The 22485-nt window shown below is 41.2% G+C and overlaps 1 protein-coding gene across 12 annotated transcripts in view; it reads left to right on the top strand.

Annotated features, from left to right (window-relative positions):
- CFH (complement factor H) overlaps positions 1-22485 on the top strand; it is a 132458-nt gene that overhangs the window by 96876 nt on the left and 13097 nt on the right. For 9 of the 12 annotated variants that reach the window (XM_084868659.1, XM_084868665.1, XM_084868655.1 and 6 more), the window contains exons 10-14: positions 234-416; positions 1345-1521; positions 20828-21007; positions 21974-22156; positions 22270-22452. In XM_084868659.1, the coding sequence (XP_084724785.1) occupies positions 234-416; positions 1345-1521; positions 20828-21007; positions 21974-22156; positions 22270-22452 (906 nt within the window). Of the gene's footprint in view, positions 1-233; positions 417-1344; positions 1522-2162; positions 2343-3310; positions 3494-3606; positions 3790-5220; positions 5398-6209; positions 6387-7105; positions 7313-8047; positions 8222-9147; positions 9325-11296; positions 11471-11702; positions 11886-12588; positions 12980-20827; positions 21008-21973; positions 22157-22269; positions 22453-22485 lie in introns of those variants that run through there. The other 3 variants (XM_084868658.1, XM_084868662.1, XM_084868657.1) reach the window with 3 other exon arrangements.

Below are 22485 nucleotides of genomic sequence, written 5' to 3'. Positions count from 1 at the left end.
CTGAGTGTTTCGAATCTGGCTTAGTCCCCCCAAATTTTTTTAATATCTAGATTTCACAGTTTTAGAAACTCATAACCTACTTTCACTGTCACAATGCTTTGGATGAGTAGGAATTTTCCAGGTTTCCACTGACAAATGCCCTTATTTCTTAGGTTGTAATGCTGTGTGAGTCCTTAGGAAACTGTTTGCCAACCATATGTTCACTGTTTCCTTTCACTCTCTCTTTCTTTTAGCAACATGTTTAACGTCAAAGGTAAAAATTGAGAATGGATTTATTACTGTGCCTATATTTATATCTCTCGAAAATCAAAAAGTAAAATATCAGTGCAATCAAGGTTATGTAACAGAAGATGGTCACACATCCGGGTATATTACATGTCTCCAGAAGGGATGGTCCGCTCAACCCAGATGCATTAGTAAGTCCTTCATGACTGTGGTGTCCATTATTTTATTGAATAATTGTTTACTTTAACTGATTTATTTTTTGGGGGGTGGTGGAAGCTGATGTAGTTCTCTTTCAAAAATCTAAATAAGAAATTTGGGAGAAAATCCATGTAATTTCCCTTTGTCTTTTACAATGAATTAGTAGTAGGGTAGACATAACTCCATCATTCCATTCAAGGTTTATCCACCATAAAACATCCTGCGATTTGCAATCTGTCTAGGGGGCCTGTGTGTATCTCCACACCGGCCCCCTGTACAAATTTCATGCACCAGGCCTGTAGTATTAATTATAAATGTAGAACTATCTTTACATTCAACCTCAAAAAATATAAAAGAATATACCATCATTAAAAATATCTGAAAAAGCTAAATTAGCATGTGAGCTGTAAAAATTAGTATGTGTTAAAGGAGAATTGTATAGAATGTTTAATTGTATGGAATGTTAAATTTACTCTGTTGAAAAATAACTTTTTGTTGAGCTAATTCATTTTTTTCTGGCAAATATGTTACAATTGCTAATAACATTGGCATATACACTCACAAAATGCTATTCTGCTTTGCCAAAAAAAAGTACAATGCATCTATTATGGCCTGTTTTATTGCTAACATGGAATGAATGTCGAAGTTTAATTGCATTAAGAAAAATGTTCTTAAAATATATGTTTTGATTGATTTAAGTGATGGTAAAACTGCTGTGTAGAAATACATGCTTTTATTATGAGTAATGATTTTAGGACAGTGATTTATCACTATTATGCCTAAATTACTTGTATATGATGCATAATTTATTAGGACATGCTAAGTGATAAAGCTTCTTTATTCTTGGGATGGAACTTAACACAACTTGATTGTCCATTCAATAATATTAGAAGTGAAATCTTCATTTCTATTTTGCATTAGAATCTTGTGGCATGCCAGTATTTGAGAATGCCAGAGCCAAAAGTCATGGCACGTGGTTTAAGGTCAATGACAGGTTGGTCTATGAATGCCGGGATGGATATAAAAACGGAAAAGGAGGCACCACGGGTACCATAGTGTGTGGTGAAAATGGTTGGTCTGATGCAGCCACCTGTCATGGTAAGTACTGATTTTCATGATCATCAAAATAAACAAAATGTGTGTGTGGCGTATAATTGTTTAGTTAATGCAACCTTTTATATAATGTAAACCTGGGTACTCATAACCCACATTATATGTTTTCCCACTTCCTCAGCAGTTCTCTCCCGAGCTGGTTCTTGACACCTCCCGGCTGAGGGTTCATTTCTGCAGGTCCCGACAGGACTTCCTTACTTTCCGATTGGGAATAGTTCTGAGGACAGTTACACGAACCTCCTGCATGTCTGCCAAGCTGCTGTTTGTTTTCCGGGGTTAGAAATAGAACGTGAATCTGGGTGGATCCAGGGTATTCCAACTCATGGGAACAGCATGTGTAAAGCTTTGAAAACCAAACAATCCTTGGGATTATTGATAAAATCAGATCCAATATAAGAGAGTTGATATTTCAAGTAAGTTTTCAGGACACATCTATTGCTATCAGAGGGTCCCCTATGAATGTGAGGGATGTGTCAGACAAAATAGATAACGCACTTCCAGGGAGAGTCTTTATTCGATCCTCTCTGTATATGTAACACCCAGCCACTAATTTCTGCATGACATGTAAAGTTTACTTGGCACAGATTGGTCTTATGTTCTCATTAAATTATTTACCCTTTTTATAGAAAGAGAATGCATCGTTCCCGATATAGAGCAGGAGTTACTTGCTCGGCCTCAGAAAGAGAAATATGTCATTGGAGACGTGTTGAAATTCTACTGCAGATATAGATTCCAATCTCTTCTTGGACCAGATTCAATACAGTGCTACCACTTTGGATGGTCCCCTAATCCTCCGACATGTAAAGGTGATTATTTCTCTGACACTTGCTCAAACAAGAATTAGGATGTTGGATATCAGCTGTTCTTTTCCTCTCTCAGTATTCTGTTGGCTGCCAGTGTGCCTAGAATTCAGTGCATAAGCCAGGAATGTGTGTTGGGAAATAGATACCTCACACTTCCTTATTTCAGGAAGTAATCTCTAATTGTCTTTTGGACTAAATATTGGAAATCTCCATCGATGGACATCTTATGCGACGCTAGAGTGAACGCCTTAGTCATAATTATGGCATAACTTCCAACATTGGTATTGGATATTTCTATCAGCATGGATCTCACCTCAAGTTTCCCTGAGAATTTCTAAACACTCTTCAAGCATCATAGAGTTCATTCATTGCCATATGCAATATAAGGTAGAGGTAAAATTTGTTGATCAAATTCTGTCCTCCAATGATTTCTTTTTCCAAAAAAAAGTTTTGATGAAATGTTTCTGTGGAATGTGAATAGTTAAACGATGGTATCTGGTCATTGATTTACATATGGGTTTAGATGGTCTAGAGCAGGGATGGGAGACCTTCTTTCTGCCAAGGGCCTTTGGCCTATATTTATGACATTATTTACAGGTGATGCAAAATTATCAACTTAAAAATTATCCTGCTAGAATTGGTAAAACATTTAATTCACTCACCTCTGATGCCTGGGCAGGGCCAGACCCGATGATTTCTCCGGCCTTTTATGGCCCTCGGGACAGACATTCCCCACCCCTGATCTAGAATAGCAAACGTTTCCTGGGCTTACATGTCTGTCCCACATGCTAGTTCTGTATCATAGCAGAACTGGGAGACATGCATCTGGCGTAAACACCATTCTGTTTCCTTTCTCAAAAGGTAAGTTAGATAGCAAGTCATAGCCTAAAGAAAAAATCTCTTCATTTTACTGGATTTTCAGTTGTACAAGAGGCACTTTAACCTTTACTTAAATAGAATTTCTACCGTAGAGGAAGTACAATCCTGTGATCAACCTCCTCAACTCCCCAACGGGGCAGTTGCAGACACACCTAAAGAGCAATATAAACATGGTGAGGTGGTGGAGTATGCCTGCAACCCCAGGTTCCTGATGAAGGGCGCTAAGAAAATCCAGTGCGTGGACGGAGAGTGGACACCCTTGCCCGTGTGTGTTGGTAATGTATACCCACTTTCAATGGTTAGACTTACGTCATCACTTTGTGTTTCTCTTCATATCAAGCCCTCACTTGCACTTGAAAGTTGAATGTTTGTTATGGGATTTTCACAGAGGAGCACAGTACATGTGGAGACGTACCTGATCTGACGGATGGCAAGGTCGTGTCCCCAGCACGGCCCTCCTATCACCATGGAGACTCAGTAGAGTTCACTTGCAGAGACGACTTTACAATGGTTGGTCACAGCTCAGTTACCTGTATTAAGGGAACGTGGACCCAACCACCTCAGTGCATTGGTGAGAAGACCCTTTTATAATTGACATTTAATAGCATTGAATGTTTTTCATTGTGAAGCTCTACATGCAATCATATTTTTGAAATGTTAGCTTGCAAACTATAGTGAATCAAACATTCATTGTTTATAGTTTAATAGTGTCTATAAAGGAAAAATAGAAACTAGCAATAGAGTTTTATGTGTCTGTCCCTAATATTGACATTGTTTATACCTATGAAACTAGATTTCACTTAAAGACATATGATTGAAATATTCTTCTCAGATGTTTATTTTGTACCTCCCTATCATCTTGCTTTTCACTCTATTCAAGATGTTTCTTTTCTCCTGATAAATTAATTGTTTCAGAAAACAAGAATCTTTAGACATACCATAACCATCACACCGTCTTTTGACTACAAGTCTTCCTTCAGTCAACAACTCTTGAAGAATGCGACTCATTTTGTCTCCTTCAACACTCTGGATCCATCCCAAAAATAAGACCAACTCTCAAGCCTCTTGTCTGTTTTAAATTAGCCTCCTTGATTTTATATATATATATATATATATATATATATATATATATATATATATATATATATATATATATTAGGTTGCATTGCAAAATCATTACTTTTCTTTGGCCAGTTGCTTGACTTTTCTTTGTTCTGTTTATCCTCACCTGACTCTTATCATTAACAAATTATGAACAAAAACTACCTAAGATCTACACTGATGCCTTATCAAATTCAGAAAGGATTGCCACCTGCATTGCATTTTTTAAATATGTAGCTGTGTATGAAAACTTTTATAGTACCTAAAATACACTGAAACCAGTATAAATGTGTTATTATGCCTATACAATATTATTAGATATAGGATGATGTGGTAGATAAAATAGCTTCTCAAAGATCCTAAGAATGTATATTCAAAATAGGTTACGATGTAAAACACAAACAAGCAATATCTTATTCTAGTTTTTGGTGATCGTGGTAAAGATATGCTGAAATGTTCACATTCTATACCCTACAACTTAGACCAACCTGTTATTGTACATTAAATTTATTGAAAAATATATAATAAAACTAGGAAATTCACATAGTCTATTTCCACAGATACTTTTTCCTTTTTAACACATAGGAAAGTAACTTTCCTATGTAAGTCAGACAAAAGTTGTACCCCAATGTCCTTGTAATCCGCAAAGGGCAAGATTTTCTCAGAAACTTCATAGGACTATATGGCTATTCTCTCTGAAATGTCAATACTGGACATAGGACTATATGATCACACATTGTAACATGATCAGAAAGAACTTTCCTGGTGGAATTTATGGTCCTAAAGTCCTATTTCATTAGAGTCTAGACTCTATAGTTGTTGTGTTGTTTTTCTGTTTTTTTGTATCAGTTGCTTGGATTTTCAAAATTAGTGTCTTCAATGGAATATTTTCATTTTACAGCAACAGGTGAAATCAAGACGTGTAAATTATCCAGGGCAATTGCCTCTGAGACCAAGTTGTCATATCGGGTAAACTATAAGCATAATAGGAAAATCAGTTACACATGTGGGAGGAAATCAGCGCAGAAACACTCAGTCTGCATGAATGGAAAATGGCAGCCTGAGGTGACCTGCACAGGTGAGCTCTTCTTTAGATCATTCCCAAAATGTGCTTTTTCTTTCTCCCTTGTAAAAAGTGTCTCTTTCTGTCTTAAAAAAATTTTTACTATGTATTATGACAATAATTATGAAACTGGAAGAAAACTTAGAAACTAACCAAAACACTGTCCCTGAGTATGAATTGTATCATGTGCCTTGGTCAGCTATCAACACACCACCCAGCAGTACAGTCACATTGGCAGTGGGTGTGCTCGTTAATATTGGAATCCCATTGCTACCAACTTCTTGCCTTCAGATGTGCCTATGCCTGTAACCTGTGCATTTATCTAAGCACCTATGGGTGTACACATCTAGCTACCGATCTATCTATGTCTGCATCCACCGATCGCTGTAGGAATCTATCCATCTAGGCATCTGTCTGTGCTCATGTCTGAGTCTTATTGCACCACCAATCCCAGTAACATTGGGTTCATTTCACTTTTCATGTCTGTATTGATCTTCTTGAACTGGAGGGCACCTTGACCCACTATCAATATTTTTACCAATTTCCTAGAATATTCAGAAAGCATTTTACATAAGCTAAACTACCCAAGATGGATCACAGTGGAATAAAGGAAAGAACCTACAGGGAAGGCCATGGGAATATAAGCCCAGTGAGGTATGTTAGAGTGACAAACAAGATGGAAAGATAACCTATTGAAGCACAGAACAGAGCATTACCGTTTGGTGTATCCAGGTGCATTATGATTGATCATTTCAGTCACTGAGTTCTTGTTCTAATATTTTTGACTTACGAGTTTTCATCAAGAAATCTGATGTTAATGTTTTTAGAAGCACCACGATGTCCACCTCCACCTCAGATCCCCAATTCTCAACCTACGACCCTCACAGTGAGTTATCAAGAAGGAGAAAAAATATCTATCCTCTGTCAAGAAAACTTTCTGATCCAGGAAGGAGAGGAAATGGTGTGCCAGGATGGACGATGGCAGTCAATACCGCGCTGTGTGGGTCAGTAGTGGGTCGCTAACAATAGAAATGTCTTTCCGATGAGGGTAACCCTTTGCCCCCAGCCCCTCCCTCCACCCCAGCTTTGTGTAAAGGAACAAAATGAACCCCGTTCCCCTATCCATTCCACTTCATCTCCAAACAGTACATACCATCCAGGTGCAGAAAACAATAAGCATTATTTCACTTCTAATGGGAAATGAATGCAAACAGAAACTTCCGGTGACTGTGGAAATGCCAAAGTTCTGTCTATGGGTATTTCACTCCTCAAGAAGAACAGCAGGAGACTGAAGAGGCATATGGGACAAATGGATAGTAACATCAACTTTGTGGGCACATCTAGCTTTGCAAGCTTCAAATATTTTTAATTATTACAGACTTTAATGTGTCCCAATGTCCCTAGGATAAATAACAAACAGTGTTGGGTTTTATTTTTCAATTTAAACATTATCTTTGGCAAAATGGGTTTGGCTCAGTGGATAGAGCGTCAGCCTGCGGACTCAAGGGTCCCAGGTTCGTTTCCAGTCAAGGGTATGAACCTTGGTTGCGGGCATATCAATAGTAGGGGGTGTGCAGGAGGCAGCTGGTCGATGTCTCTATCTCATCGATGTTTCTAATTCTCTATCTCTCTCCATTCCTCTCTGTAAAAAAATTAATAAAATATATTTTTTTAAAAAACATTATCTTTGTGCTTCTCCGTTTGATCTCTATCTTTCATATAGAAAAAACTCCATGTTCTCCACCACCTCATATAGAACATGGAAGCATTAAGTCATCCAGATCTTCAGAAGATGGAGGAGAAACACTGGAACCCATTTATGAGCATGGCACCTCTTTAAGTTATATTTGTAAGGATGGTTTCAAATTATCTCAAGAAGATGGGATAACATGCCACCTGGGGAAATGGAGTGCTTCCCCACAGTGTGTAGGTAAGGACAGCATGTAAACTAACGTTCTGTTTTGGCACAGGTCAGTAAGATAACCCATCATAGTCATCAAAGTCATGAGAAATAACTCTTTAGAATTATAAAAGTATAAAACCATTACATATCATTTATATAGGTTTTAATGTTTACCAAATGATTTTTACATAAACAAATCAAGCCTGTTTTTATTAGTTTTATTGGCTCCTTATGAAATCACTTGTGTTTCGGGCATTTTTTTCCCTACAAAACCTGAAATGTGATTAAATGAAACCTAACTCTTCAGATAAGTGTACCTGTTCATATTCCTGCATAGTCATATGGGTTGCAATGAAGGCTTTGTCTCCAGTTTCATAAAGATTTATGTTCTCCCTCCATTGTCCCTGCTGATCTCTTACAGTAGAGGATACTTTTCTTAAGATGATTTTCAATGTGTGGGGTTTTTTTTTGGGGGGGGAGGAGGTTGTTTTTTTTTTTTATTGCTCATGTTGATTAGAGAAGCATTGACACCCTCATTCTCAGGTGTTTCACAGTTTTCGTTCAAGTTCTTGCTCAAGCTGACAGCTGGACAGCCATCTTGGTGATTCTAGAAGCATTTGTGTGCCTTTTCTGTCATGTGATATTAGCACCCGTGTGATCATTTGATTTCAAATGAAAGTACCAAATATGACATGAAATGAAGCTCAGTTAATGAAATACACAGTCATTCTTTCTTTCCTTTCTTTTGTTTTTTTTTTTTAGGACTTCCTTGTGGGCCACCCCCTGCAATTTCCAATGCTAATCCACCTTCCATGTTAAGCAGCTATCCACATGGGGAACAATACACGTACACCTGTGAACCCGGATTTCGGGTCCGTGGGCCTGCAGCTATTGATTGCTCAGGAGGAAATTGGTCCCAACCACCAGAATGCACAAGTATAGTGTATTTCATTTTATTCTAATGCTAATGAATATCTTTAGTTCAGGGCGTCCATGGTACAACTATAAAACTGCATTAATTCTAGAAGTTCTCTCTAAAAGTTCTGAATTCTGCTAGAGAATTAATAGAAGAATTAATAGTCATATGAGAAGTTTGGCAACAGGAGCCAAATTATTTCATTTGATGTCATCCATGTTCACTGTCCATGTGCTCTGATGGGCACCCTCAGACTTCCCATCTCTTCCTGTGTCATGGCTGGTCCCTGCTCACCAACCTCATCAATATTCAATGCACTGAGAGTTTATCAGTTATCTCCTCATAAATCCATAATGCTCTAAGATGGTTGATGTAGCCAGGCCCACGAGGTTCGGTGGTTGAGCATCGACCTATGAACTAGGAGGCGACATTATAATTGCCAGTCAGGGCACATGCCAGATTGCAGGATCAAACCTCCAGTAGGGGGCGTGCTGGAGGTAGCCAACCAGTGGCTCTCGCTCCTCATTGATGTCTCTGTCTCTCAACTCCTCTTCCTTCCTCTCTGAAGTCAATGACAACGTAGTTATTTTAAGATGTGTGATGCAATTATGGGAAAAGATTTGGACAGAAGCAAAAAAATATCAAATGCACATAGTGTCCGTGGCCTGAGTGGACAAATAAGAATTTGGATGTAAGAAGTCTGGTCTCAATCAGGACCTGTATGCCCATCTCCTCAGGCTTTCAATACCACCATCTCCACGTTGCACTTTTGATAAATGTAAAATTATCCAATGTAATTGAGTCAAGATGGCTCACATTTTCAAGCTATTCTGAAAACTGCAGAGTAGGCATTGCATTGATGTGTGTCTATTATTCTAGAGTATAATTATTGCCTGATTTGTACTTTTTAAGATTTACTGAAAAGTCTCTGTTGTTGCTTTTTCAGGAAATACTTGTCCTAGACCACCCAGCTTTGCCAATGCCATCCTCGTAGGCCAGCTGAAGAACTCATACAAGTCAGGAGCACAAGTGTCTTATAGGTGTTCAGGCTATTACCAAATGGAAGGATCCGGTACTGTACAGTGTAAGGAAGGCATTTGGATCGGAACACCCACATGCAAAGGTATTTTGGTGAATGGCTTCTAGCATCATTAAAAATAGATGGGGCCAAAACGGGTTTGGTTAATGGATTGAGCGTTGGCCTGTGGACTCAAGGGTCCCAGATTCGATTCTGGTCAAAGGCATGTACCTTGGTTGCGGGCACATCCCCAGTAGCGGGTGTGCAAGAGGCAACTGATCTATGTTTCTCTCTCACTGATGTTTCTCTCTATCCCTCTCTCTTCCTCTTTGTAAAAAATCAATAAAATACATATTTTTTAAAAAATAGACATCGGATCCGGTGTAGGCCAGATGAAGGAAGGTCTATGCCTCAACATGGAGGAATGGGATGTGTATCAATGGTGGGCATTGGAGCCCCCGAGCCCTGTTTCAGAGTGTGACCCCTGAAACAGCCGTGTTAGCATCTGGGGGAATGGGTAGAAAGTCAAATGCAAACTCACAGGCTTGCTCAGCCTCAGCCTCAGAAGCTCAGGGGTTGTGACCCCAAAAACGTAGCAATTCCCAGCGGGTTCTACACCCTCTTTGGTTGGGAACCGAGGCTTCAGCCTCGTATTGCTTTGCATCCCCCCGAAGCCCCCCCGATGAGCTGCACAGCTCTCTCTGCAGTGCCATTAGGCACTCAAGTCATCGGAGTGTGTGTAGGGAACTGTAAATACAGTGCACTCTTCTTTTTCCTCAGTTTCTCTGTGGAAATCTTAAGTGATCATCTTCCCTAGCCATGCGATATTCCTCAAAGCATGGCAATACTTGACTTATTGTCTAAGAACCTGGCTACCGTGCTCATTTTCTAAGGATCTAAAGTCACAATTCAAAAATATGATGTTTGAGAACCACATATGGCTGCCAAATAACGTTTGTTATGCGTTTCTTGGGTTTACAAATTCACTTTGACTTTTTTATATAATCTGTGTTCATTTTACTAAACTTAAAGAAAAATGTTCAGAAAAAAAACATCATTTTTTGTACTTTGAAAAGTTTTTAAATTTTTATTGAATTTATTGGCGTGCCACTAATTAATAAATGGTCCTGGTATAATTGGACAGACACACAACACACACAAAAATGATATTGAACCACCTTCTTATAACTTATAAAATAATGAACTCAAAATAGATTAAAGATGTAAATGTAAGGTTATCCTATATAATAAAGAGGTGATATGCAAATTGACCCTCACGCCCTCACACAAGATGGCCGCCCCATGTAATCAAATATGGCCACCCCCATGTAGTCAAAGATGGCCACCACAAGATGGCCAGCAAGGGAGAAAAGTTGTGGGAGTGATCAGGCCAGCAGGGGAGGGCAGTTGGGGAGACCAGGATGTCAGGGAAGAGCAGTTAGGGGTGATCAGGCCAGCAGGGGAGCAGAAAGGCCTTGATCCAACTGGCAGGCGAGTGGTTAGGTGGTGATCAGGCTGGGAGGCAGGAGAGGGGTTGGGAGCCAGCAGTTCCAGATTGTGAGAGGGATGTCCAACTGCCAGGATCAGGCCTAAACCAGCAGTCGGACATCCCCCAAGAGTCCCAGATTGAAGAGAGTGCAGGTTGGGCTGAGGGACGCACCCCCAGTGCACGAGTTTCATGCACCAGGCCTCTAGTAAACCATAAAAACCCTGGAAGAAAAAACATGAGCCATAAAATCTTAGACATTTCTCATAGCAATATTTTGTTTCTGACATATCTCCTCTGGAAAGCAAAACAAAAGAAAAAAATAAACAAATAGGACTACATCAAACTAAAAATTATTGCACAGAATAATCATCTTTCTCATTGGCCCAAAAAATCTCTATTAACCTTTGAGAGAGGATGGGAAAGAAATTTAAGAAGTAGAAAATTGCCTCTTAAAAAAAAAAAAAAAAAAAAAAAAAAAAGTTTTATCTTCTTTTTTGCAAACTTGCATGTAAATTTATGAAGACTTTCCGTCTCAATTGCATCTAAATGATCGCTGCATTAGAGATCCATTTTTTCCTCTTTATTCAGATTTCTCCTGTGGCAGCCCTCCCCCAGTGCTAAATGCCTATGTACCTGAGGAGAAGTCTAGGTATCGAAATGGGGAGACAGCACATTATCAATGCAGGCACCTTCTGAGCCTCTTCGGGAATGAAGTGGTGACATGCTTAAACGGAAATTGGACAGACCCACCTGAGTGCAAGGGTAGGGTGCCTCATTCTCCCCCCCACCCCCACCCCCCACACTCTCTGAGCAGCTTCTGTAAGCACTTGGCCACTGTACTCCTGTCCAGCTGGCCCTCACTTGGTTACTTGGGTTTGTTGCTCTATCGTTTCCTGTAAGTGGGTTTGGGGCCAGGAGGATGTGAGTGTAGCTACTCCGCAGCTCCCTTAAAATCCACTGCTCACCCAATAAATCAGACCATCTCCTCTCTTAGATTCCTCCGGAAAATGTGGGCGCCCTCCCGCTATTGACAATGGAGACATTATCTCGAATCCATTAGCAGTCTACGCTCACGGGTCCTCAGTGGAGTATCAGTGCCAGGCCCGCTATGTGCTTGCAGGAAACAGGAGAATAATGTGCCGCAATGGAGAGTGGTCTGAGCCACCCAAATGCTTAGGTAAGTCCTTTAGTATCCACGTGTAATGAATGGCATGTCTGCTGCTTACAACAGAGGGCTGTGCCTCTTCTGTTGACCACCAAATAGTCATGGCTGAGGGTATAACATCTGAAAAATTCTTGAGCAACAGCAGCAAGAAACAATTATTTGTCTTTTTTGTAATGTATTCCCCCAGCACCACTTATGCCCCCTCCTCCCTCTCCACCTCCACCACCCCTTCAAGGGTTCTTTAATGAAAGCCCTTCATAGCAGAGGGGACACTGTGAAGGCTGACTGGAGCACACAGGGATTACAGGTTCCACAGAGTACCAACTTTCCATCACTGATAGTTTACAATGAGTTGCAGGGTTCTTCAAACTACGGCCCGCGGGCCACATGCGGCCCGCAGAAGAGTCTGATCCGGCCCGCCAGGTTTTTTGGGCAGTGAGCGCAGCCGAGGTGTTACAGTAGGAATTAGTAGTTCATATAGTCCGGCCCTCCAGCTCTCTGAGGGACTGTGATCTGGCCCCCACTTTAAAAAGTTTGAGGACCCCTAAGTTACAGCAACACGGTGGATTTTCAATGCAGTGGTTTGCAGAAGGGTTTGAGGATAAGTTTCTAGATCTGTGTAGAAGGGACTACATGAGAGTGTAAAATTCTGTGGAAAATATTTGTATACTACCTAAAGTTTTATGTTCCTTTTTTTTTTTTTTTTAACCTTCAGATGTATGTGTGATATCAGAAGAAGTCCTGGAAGAACATAAGATAGAGTTTAAATGGTCATATGAGAAAAAGCTTTATTCTGAAACAAACGATTATACTGAATTTAGGTGTCGACTTGGCTATTATCCCAAGTCACCAAGATCTGCATTCCGAGTACAATGTCGAGAAGGGAAAATGGACTTTCCCACTTGTTGGTAAAATGAGAGCTACACGGCAGTTTTCACATTAAAATCTGCACCTTCATTCAGAATGCTTTCATGTTAATCTAATTCTTCTCAATTTATTTTTCGGGTTGGGTGTGACTCACTTTTATTCATTAATCACGTTCGTGTTAAGTGCCAGATGGGAGATGTCACTTCTCATAAGCGTCTCATTAAAGTGTGAGAAACCAGCGTGCTGTGTGTTCCGTTCATGAAACGTCTCTGGCCGGAAATTGGACGCCATGTCCTACCCCTCTGCTTCCCCCCATCACCCTCCCAATGTTCTCAGCTTTCTCCATGATGGGTGGGGGCGTTCTGAGACTCTTATTCCAGAGACAATGGGGAAATGCTTGTCTCCATCTTCACCTTAAAATCACTTCACAAACATGTCAAAAACCAAACTGTGTCATTCCCCTGTTGGCAATAGATGGTAGAGGCTATTACTTAGATTTGCTATCTATCCATAGCTCACTATACTCCCAAAATTATGAAATGCAACATCTTCATATCCATCTAGCACATTCAATGATTCAAACAGGTCATAAAGAGGTACTAGATTCCAATCAGGGACCTAGCTATTGTAACACAGATTGGAAAACTGGTAAAATACCGAGTATGGACATGTACAACACATTCACCCAGTGTGCTATGAAAGTGAGCCAATGGTTAAAGATCAAAGACTGGCAGGAATCAATGAAATACCTATCACAAATATAGTTCAATTCAGGTATAAGAGACGTGGGCATTGGGTTCAATTCTTACATCCTCCCATTCCTCAATCTTTAACATATATCACCTTTGAGCCCCTAGAATATGTTAAATTAAAATAAATACATTTGAAAAGGAAGACAACACATTCTCAGAAATATGAAGAACTCTTTCATGATGTGGGCATATGGGCAGGGTGAGCTGCCAGAAGTGAAGTTCATGGATCACTCAATAGATATCAAAGTCCAAAGAGGCTTGCAAGACCCCTCCATTTCCGTTAATAATCAACTACAGTTTGATTGCCAGAAATGGATATTATAAATCCTAGACCAATGACTAAAAAGAGATATCTAATCATCAACAAATTGTATAAAATGTAATGCTAAAAGCATAGACTAATGTAAAAGAAAACAGAGGATTCTAAAGACTACCAGAAAAACATGGGACAAATTAGAAGCTATTGGCAAATGGCATAAATGCATCCATTAATCGTAATTATTGATATCAGATTACAATGACAAGCCAATAAGAAAAAAAGATGAAGTAGAACTGAATAAAGAGAAAACCCAGTTAGGAGCCATTTCAGAAAAGACCAATGTAAGTATTAAAAAATAACTAGTTGAGCCCACCTCGTATGTTTGAGCATTGACCTATGAGCCAGGAAGTCATGGTTCAATTCCTGGTCAGGGCCTATGCCTGGGTTTTGGGCTCGATCCCCAGAGTGAGGTGTGCAGGAGGCATTCGATCAATGATTCTCATCATGGATGTTTCTATCTTCCTTTTCCTCTCCCTTCCTCTCTGAAATCAATAAATGTATATATTTTTAAAAGTGACTGCCTGATGCCAAAACCGGTTTGGCTCAGTGGATAAAGTGTCAGTTTGCAGACTGAAAGGTCCCAGATTCGATTCCAGTCAAGGACATGTACCTTAGCTGCAGGCACATCCCCAGTAGGGGGTGTGCAGGAGGCAGCTAGTTGATGTCTCTCTCTCATCGATGTCTCTAGCTCTCTATTTCTCTCCCTTCCTCTCTGTGAAAAGTCAATAAAATGTATTTAAAAAAAAAAAAAAAGAATAGTATTTAAAAAAAAAAAAAGTGACTGCCTGAAAGCAAAACATTGAAAAATTTAAAACTTGTATGAACAAAGTTTATATAAGGTGAGTGGTAATGGTAATCTACAATATATATATAAAAGGCCATCTAATGGTCCGACCAGCCAGTAGGTATGATGCACACTGACCACCAGGGGGAAGACGCTCAACGCAGGAGCTGCTGAGCTGCGATGACGTGGCAGCAGCAGTTTTTGGGTGATGCACCCCAGAACCAGAGAGGAGGGAGCCCCATTCCAGGGTGTATCACCCAAGAACCGCCCTCTTGCAGTCTGGGACCCCTGGGTGGATGTCAGAGAGCCAGTTTCAGCCCAAACCTGGAGGCCAGGTCAAGGGACCTCAACTGCCAGAGGGACCCTGCTCGCTCCACAGACACCCTTCAAGCTGCTGCCTCAGATGCGGCCGGCTGGAGAGAGACAGTGGTGAGTTGGCTCCAGGGAGTGTCCAGCCTCTCTCGCCCAGTCCCACCCCTCAGGCCACCTTTTAATTAATTTCCGTTCAATGTGCCCAAGTCTGTGCCCCAGGACACTAGTATTAAATGAAATGATATTCCAAAGAGAAACACCAGAGAATAATGAAGAGTATTTCCTAATAATAAAATATGAAATGCAGGTGATATTGAATTCACTAAGGCAAGGAGGAAAATGAGTTGTATAAGGAAAGTAAAATATAGATTTGTAACTTAGAAAGCCTTTAAGAACTGCACCAAAAAGAGCCACTGGAACTAATACACAAATGCATGTTCTTTATATTTGAAACAAAGCATTAAAAAGGAATGTTAAAAAATGATTGTCATTTATGAATATTTAAAGTTAATATCACTTATGAATAATTAAATATAAGGATAACATTCGACAGAATATTGGTAAAATTGCTACACTGCAAATTTCAAAACATACGGCGAAAACAATTTCAAGACTAAGAAATGAAAATGTCCATGTTTGTGGATCGAAGACGTGCTGTCATTAAGATGTATATTCTCCGCAATTCATTCATGCTTTCAGTTTGGTCCAAGAAAACTTTCCTTATTTAACGAAATTCGAATATCACTGACAACATGATCCTAAAATTCATCTTTAGGAAACAAGCACATTGGAAAGTTTTATTCCTAAGTGTCTAAATCAATAACAAATATTCTCTATGTGGAAGTGTCAGAATGACAAAACACCTGAACCAATGGGAAGAAGAGATGCCGGAAATACACACCCACAGACAGAGTAAGCACAGAATGAGTAGTAATGATAAGAACATACAATTTAAAAATGTCTGCCTTACAAGAATTAACCTGAAATCAGAAGTCAGTTAACAAACTTGGAAAATGCTCCCACATAGCATTTTGGTTTGTCATATTGTAATGAGATGCTTATGAGAAGTGGCTGGTGGGTTGATGTCTGTTTACAGTGACATCTTCTACATAGTATTTGACACAGATTCAGACTAATGAATAAAAATGAGTTAAACCTAGCCAGAAAAGTAACTTGAGAAGAATTGGATTCATAATAAGGAATTCTGAGTGAATTGAATGAATTTTCTATCATTCATCGTCATCATCATTGTCATCGTTTGATGGTATGCCTGGCATACACTATCATCTTGCTCATAAGTGGGAATCTCCAGTTCTCCTCCTTGACATTGTACTTGGAGTGCGGATGATGGTGACCCTTCATCACAGCTGGGTTGGCACACGAATTCAATATGATCTTCCCCTGTAAAATAATCTTTTCTCGCATCTAAGGATCTCAGCTGTATGTTATGTTTTCTCCTGATTTCTTCTGATACTACACATGCATCTGATGGTTAAAGAAAGAGAGAGAGAGGACATAAAACTAAGTTTTATACAAATACCTTCCACAGGAAAGAGCAGGAAATGCCAGAAGACTGGCAAGCTTTGAGGCGGGAAGAGCAGTAGGTGGGACCGGCCACATATTTGGGGCTACAGAGCTTCTTCATTCACATCTGGGGAACTCCACTGCCCCTTCCCGACACGCGGCTTGAAATGACTCCTCTGACGACACCGCCTTGTGTCCCGATTTGCACACAAATTCCACGACATCCCCGGATTTGGCATAATAGGGTTTGTCAAATTTCTCTTTTAACTGTATGTTCTTTTCATTCATGATGTTTTCTGGTATCACACAGGGATCTGAAAGTAGAGGAAATGAATATAAGCAATTAGGAATCCCTCCTTTTATAAACAAACAAACCTTCAACCCAATGGCTAGCTTGGAGAATGAAGTTATGGAAAGAGCTAATGCCCATCATCCCCATGGGCCGAGTCCTGTTCCTGGGCTGTTTGTGAACTGTGGGCTGAATTGTGGGCTGAAGACTTGTGAGCAAGCAGGGCAGTTGTCATTGTTAGCACCTGTAGGGTTTGAACAGCTTGACAGAGTTGAAGCTTTGCTCTTCCATTTGACTAAAATAATCGGTTGTTTTAGAGCTACACATCTTAACTAACTGGTCAATGAGCAATTTCCCTGGCCCTAAGTCAATATGGAACTGAATTTCTGTTTTCTCAGAACCCATTCTTTAAGCACATGAAAACAAATCCCAGTCCAATGGAAACTCTGTGATAAATAGTCTCCAATTAGTATCTGAGCAGAAGTTTATTGGCCAAACCAGTTCCTGGTTAGGGTAAGAGTTTACCCTTCCCATTTTCTCCATTCCTTCCCTCTGAATATGTGGTGCCCTCAAATGAAAGGAGCCTAGGCCGGCCAGTGTGGCTCCGTTGGTTGAATGACGAGCCATTCACCAAGAGGTCACAGGTTCATTCCAGGTGAGGGCTCATTCTGTGGTTATGGGCTTATTCCCCAGTAGGAGGCATGCAGGAGGCAGCAGGTAGATGTTTCTCACCTTTGATATTTTTCTCTCTCCCTGTGCCTCCCTCTCATTTAAATACCATCAAACATATGGGGGGTAGGGGGGGAGGTTAAATGTGAAAAATGTGCTGAAATCCTTGGACATGGTGGTGTGGTCTGTGGTGAGTTTACAAAAAAATCAGTGCTGCCCTACAGACAGGAGCCTACACTGTGCGGACACCCTGGCTGGTGTCCACTGACCCCTAAGGACTGCAGCCGGGTGAGAGCAAGGAGAAGAGAAGAGACAGTCACAGGGACATGCAGGCAGAGCTATTCCCACCGGAACATCCTGGTTGAGAAAGAACCTCTCCCATCCTCAAGAAGTGGTTCAAGATTAGAGTTTTGGAACCAGTCCATTCTGTCCCTAAGGAAAGCTGTGAGTACCTGTCAGGGAAGTAACTCAGGAGGTAATTGTGAAATAAATCATTCATGCAAATTTATAGATACTGCAAAAGTCTTTGAACTTTGATATCTACTGAGTAAACATAGTCAGCTAGCTTCCCTGTACTCTCACTCAAATTCAGAGCCACGCTTGGTAACGGCTCATGAGGCAGACTTAATCCGAAACAGCAGCGCCAGACCATCTGCGCTCACACACCCGGGGAGGCCCACCATGCTGCTCCTGGTCCACGTCATCCTCACCCTGTGGGTCTCCTGGGCTCGTGGACAAGGTGAGTTGAAACATTTAGCTCCTTCTTAAGTAGGATTGGACCTTTTTCATCTGCCTTTACTTCTTGGAAAATCCTTACCGAGGGTGTATTTTCTAATGAACCTTAGGGAAAGAGTGCAAGGGAGGGAGAAGGGGGAGAGAGAGTCACACACACACATCAATGTGAGAGACACATGGACTGGTTGCCTCTCACACAAGCTCCAACCAGGGCCCGTGATGGAAACTGCCACAGAGACATGCGCCCTTGACCAGGAGTTGAACCCACTGGCTAAGACTATTGGAGGGTCATTTACCAAAACTTTGGCCTCTGCATTCATTAGGGGACAATCTCTGACGACAAACCATTTGCAGGAATGATGAAAAGTACCACAACCTGATAAATAGAAACTACCTTTGGCCCAATTCATCCATCCCTGTGCAAACTGGATGTGTCTACTGATTCACAACATGGAGTGCCAATATGGAACTATTATTCGTCTTCCAAATCTTCATGATGGCTTCTAACAGTAGGAAAAATGTGGCCTCACACGTTTGTTTAATCTCAGCTGTTACTGTTTTGGCTAGAGGCACCGGCCCTGGCAATGGTTAACCAGCACCGTTGGCTTTAATGGAGATTATGAGAGATAAATCCATTTGTCAAGGGATGTATGCCCACTGCTCGAAAGCAACCACCAGAAGTTCTTCAATTCTTAACTAATTTAACAAAGATTTCCCAATAGTATTTGGTTGGTCTCTTAGGGAAACGTGTTTTTATATGTGTCTCATGGCTTTTGACTTCAAACATTGGTGTTACGTGTGGCTATACTGTGTAGTGAGAGCTGAGATATGTAGACTGGACTGCAATGGGAGCATGAAAATCTGATAGATACGGTGGATTCAAGTGAGAGAAAACATGCACTAAGTATATATTTATTGATTTCAGAGAGGAAGGGAGAGGGTGAGAGAGTTAGAAGCATCAGTGGTGATTGAGAATCATGAATAGGCTCCCTCCTCCGCCCTCCCCCCACAATGGGTATCAAGCTCCCAACCTGGGTATGTGCCCTCAGCGACAATCAAACCCTGACCTCCTGGTTCAGAGGTCACGCTCAACGCCTGAGCCACACCGGCCAGGCAGAAATGTACATGCAGGAGGCAGCAGGGTGAGTTAAGGCTCATTTGAGGTTCCTGTCGATTAACATCACCCACTGCATACGGCAGACATATTTTACTGAACCCTGCGTCTAGGTGGCCCAGATGTTTTCTGTTAGTTACAATATAACCGTGGCTAATATACGCGTAAGGACAGGGTGCTCATTTGAATGCCCCTTTGCACTTTGGACAGAGGGAAAAAAAGACACTCACCGATTCTCCTGTCCTGGATGACTTTCAGGAGATTTCATATGTACTTCACATGTCCCTTTACTTTTCAGAATCGGCCTGTGACCCTCCAAGAATTGCAAACAGTCACTTCCGTGCTGACAAGAGCAAATACGGAGTGGGAGACACAATCACATACTCCTGTAAAAGTGGCTTTTACCCTCCCACCTAAGGAAATACGGCAAAATGTACTGACATGGGCTGGGTTCCCCCTCCAAGATGAAGCTCTAAGTTCCCTCCATCTCTTGACCCGCTTCTTAATTCTGCAATTCCTTCTCTTAAACTAAAAAATAAGGGTGATCTGCCTGGCCTGTGGGGCTCACTGCTTGAGTATTGACCTATGAACCAGGAGGTCACCGTTCCGTTCCACTTCCGGGCACAGGCTGGGGCTGTGAGGTGATCCCCAGTGTGGGCTGTGCAGGAGGCAGCCAATCAATGAGTCTCTCTGTACATTGCTGTTTCTCCTTCCCCCTTCGTCACTGAAATCAATAATTAATAAATAAATAAATAAATAAATAAATAAATAAATAAAGAGGTCTAAGTCCAAATCTTGGCCTCACTGAGAAGGTAAAGCAGAGGACTTCAAAGCAGTCTTTGATTTCCAAAGTCTCTAATTGTAATTAAGATCAAACCCACAGTTTTGTTAACAGAAACTTTTAATTTTTTGCTTTTCAGTGTTACATATGTGTATTTGTACTTAGGACTAGACATCGGTTGGCCAGATTATGATCTCTGTATGCATAGTACTCTGGGCACTCAGTGTATATCCTATAGAATAAAAGGCTAATATGCAAATTGTCCCCTGGATCAGGAGTTCGACCAGCAGTCAAGCAGACCAACTGCCTGTGTCCCCTCCCCCTGGCCAGGTTGGCCGGATCCAACCCATGTACAAATTCATGCACTGGGCCTCTAATACACACACACACACACACACACACACACACACACACACACACACACACTGAGTGGCCAGATTATTATGCGTTCAGAGATCATCACAATCTGGCCAGTCAGTGTATATGTCTCTCACTAATACTCTAGCAGGGGTCCTCAAACTTTTTAAAGTGGGGGCCAGATCACGGTCCCTCGGAGAGCTGGAGGGCCGGACTATATGAACTACGAATTCCTACTGTAACACCTCGGCTGCGCTCACTGCCCAAAGAACCTGGCAGGCAGAATCAGACTCCCCTGGGGGCTGCATGTGGCCCGCGGGCCGTAGTTTGAAGACGCCTGCGATCCTCTCTGTATATGTAACACCCAGCCACTAATTTCTACATGACATGTAAAGTTTACTTGGCACAGATTGGTCTTATGTTCTCATTAAATTATTTACCCTTTTTATAGAAAGAGAGTGCATCGTTCCCGATATAGAGCAGGAGTTACTTGCTCAGCCTCAGAAAGAGAAATATGTCATTGGAGACGTGTTGAAATTCTACTGCAGATATAGAATCCAATCTCTTCTTGGACCAGATTCAATACAGTGCTACCACTTTGGATGGTCCCCTAATCCTCCGACATGTAAAGGTGATTATTTCTCTGACACTTGCTCAAACAAGAATTAGGATGTTGGATATCAGCTGTTCTTTTCCTCTCTCAGTATTCTGTTGGCTGCCAGTGTGCCTAGAATTCAGTGCATAAGCCAGGAATTGATGTTGGGTAGTAGATACCTCACACTTCCTTATTTACGGAAGCAATCTTTAGTTGTCTTTTGGACTAAATATTGAAAATCTCCATCGATGGACATCTTATGCGACGCTAGAGTGAACTCCTTAGTCATAATTATTGCATAACTTCCAACATTGGTATTGGATATTTCTATCAGCATGGATCTCACCTCAAGTTTTCCTGAGAATTTCTAAACACTCTTCAAGCATCATAGAGTTCATTCAATGCCATATACCATATTACGTAGAGGTAAAATTTGTTGATCAAATGCTTGCCTCCAATGATTTTTATTCCAAAAAAAAACATTTTGATGAAATGTTTCCTTGGAATGTGAATAGTTACATGATCTTACCTGGTCATTGATTTGCATACGGGTTTAGATGGTCTAGAGCAGGGATAGGGCAACTTCTTTCTGCCAAGGGCCTTTGGATATTTATGAAATCATTCACAGGTGATGCAAAATTATCAACTGAAAACTCTTCCTTCTGGAATTGGTCAAACATGTAATTAACTCACCTCTGATGCCTTGGCAGGGCCAGATCAAATGATTTCTCGGGCCTTTTATGGCCCTCAGGCCAGACTTTCCCCACCCCTGATCTAGAATAGCAAACGTTTCCTGGGCTTACATGTCTGTCCAACATGCTAGTTCTGTATCATAGCAGAACTGGGAGACATGCATCTGGCGTAAACACCATTCTGTTTCCTTTCTCAAAAGGTAAGTTAGATAGCAAGTCATAGCTTAAAGAAAAAATCTCTTCATTTTACTGGATTTTCAGTTGTACAAGAGGCACTTTAATCTGTACTTACATAGAATTTCTACCATAGAGGAAGTACAATCCTGTGATCAACCTCCTCATCTCCCCAACGGGGCAGTTGCAGACACACCTAAAGAGAAATATAAACATGGTGAGGTGGTGGAGTATGCCTGCAACCCCAGGTTCCTGATGAAGGGCGCTAAGAAAATCCAGTGCGTGGACGGAGAGTGGACACCCTTGCCCGTGTGTGTTGGTAATGTATACTCACTTTCAATGGTTAGACTTACGTCATCACTTTGTGTTTCTCTTCATATCAAGACCTCACTTGCACCTGAAAGCTGAATGTTTGTTGTGGGATTTTCACAGAGGAGCACAGTACATGTGGAGACGTACCTGATCTGACGGATGGCAAGGTCGTGTCCCCAGCACGGCCCTCCTATCAGCATGGAGACTCAGTAGAGTTCACTTGCAGAGACAACTTTACAATGGTTGGTCACAGCTCAGTTACCTGTATTAAGGGAACGTGGACCCAACCACCTCAGTGCATTGGTGAGAAGACCCTTTTATAATTGACATTTAATA

Source organism: Pipistrellus hanaki (assembly GCF_964339955.1).
Source record: "Pipistrellus hanaki genome assembly, chromosome: 20".
Classification (NCBI taxonomy): domain Eukaryota; kingdom Metazoa; phylum Chordata; class Mammalia; order Chiroptera; family Vespertilionidae; genus Pipistrellus; species Pipistrellus hanaki.
This window is presented reverse-complemented; position numbering and strand designations above follow the sequence as displayed.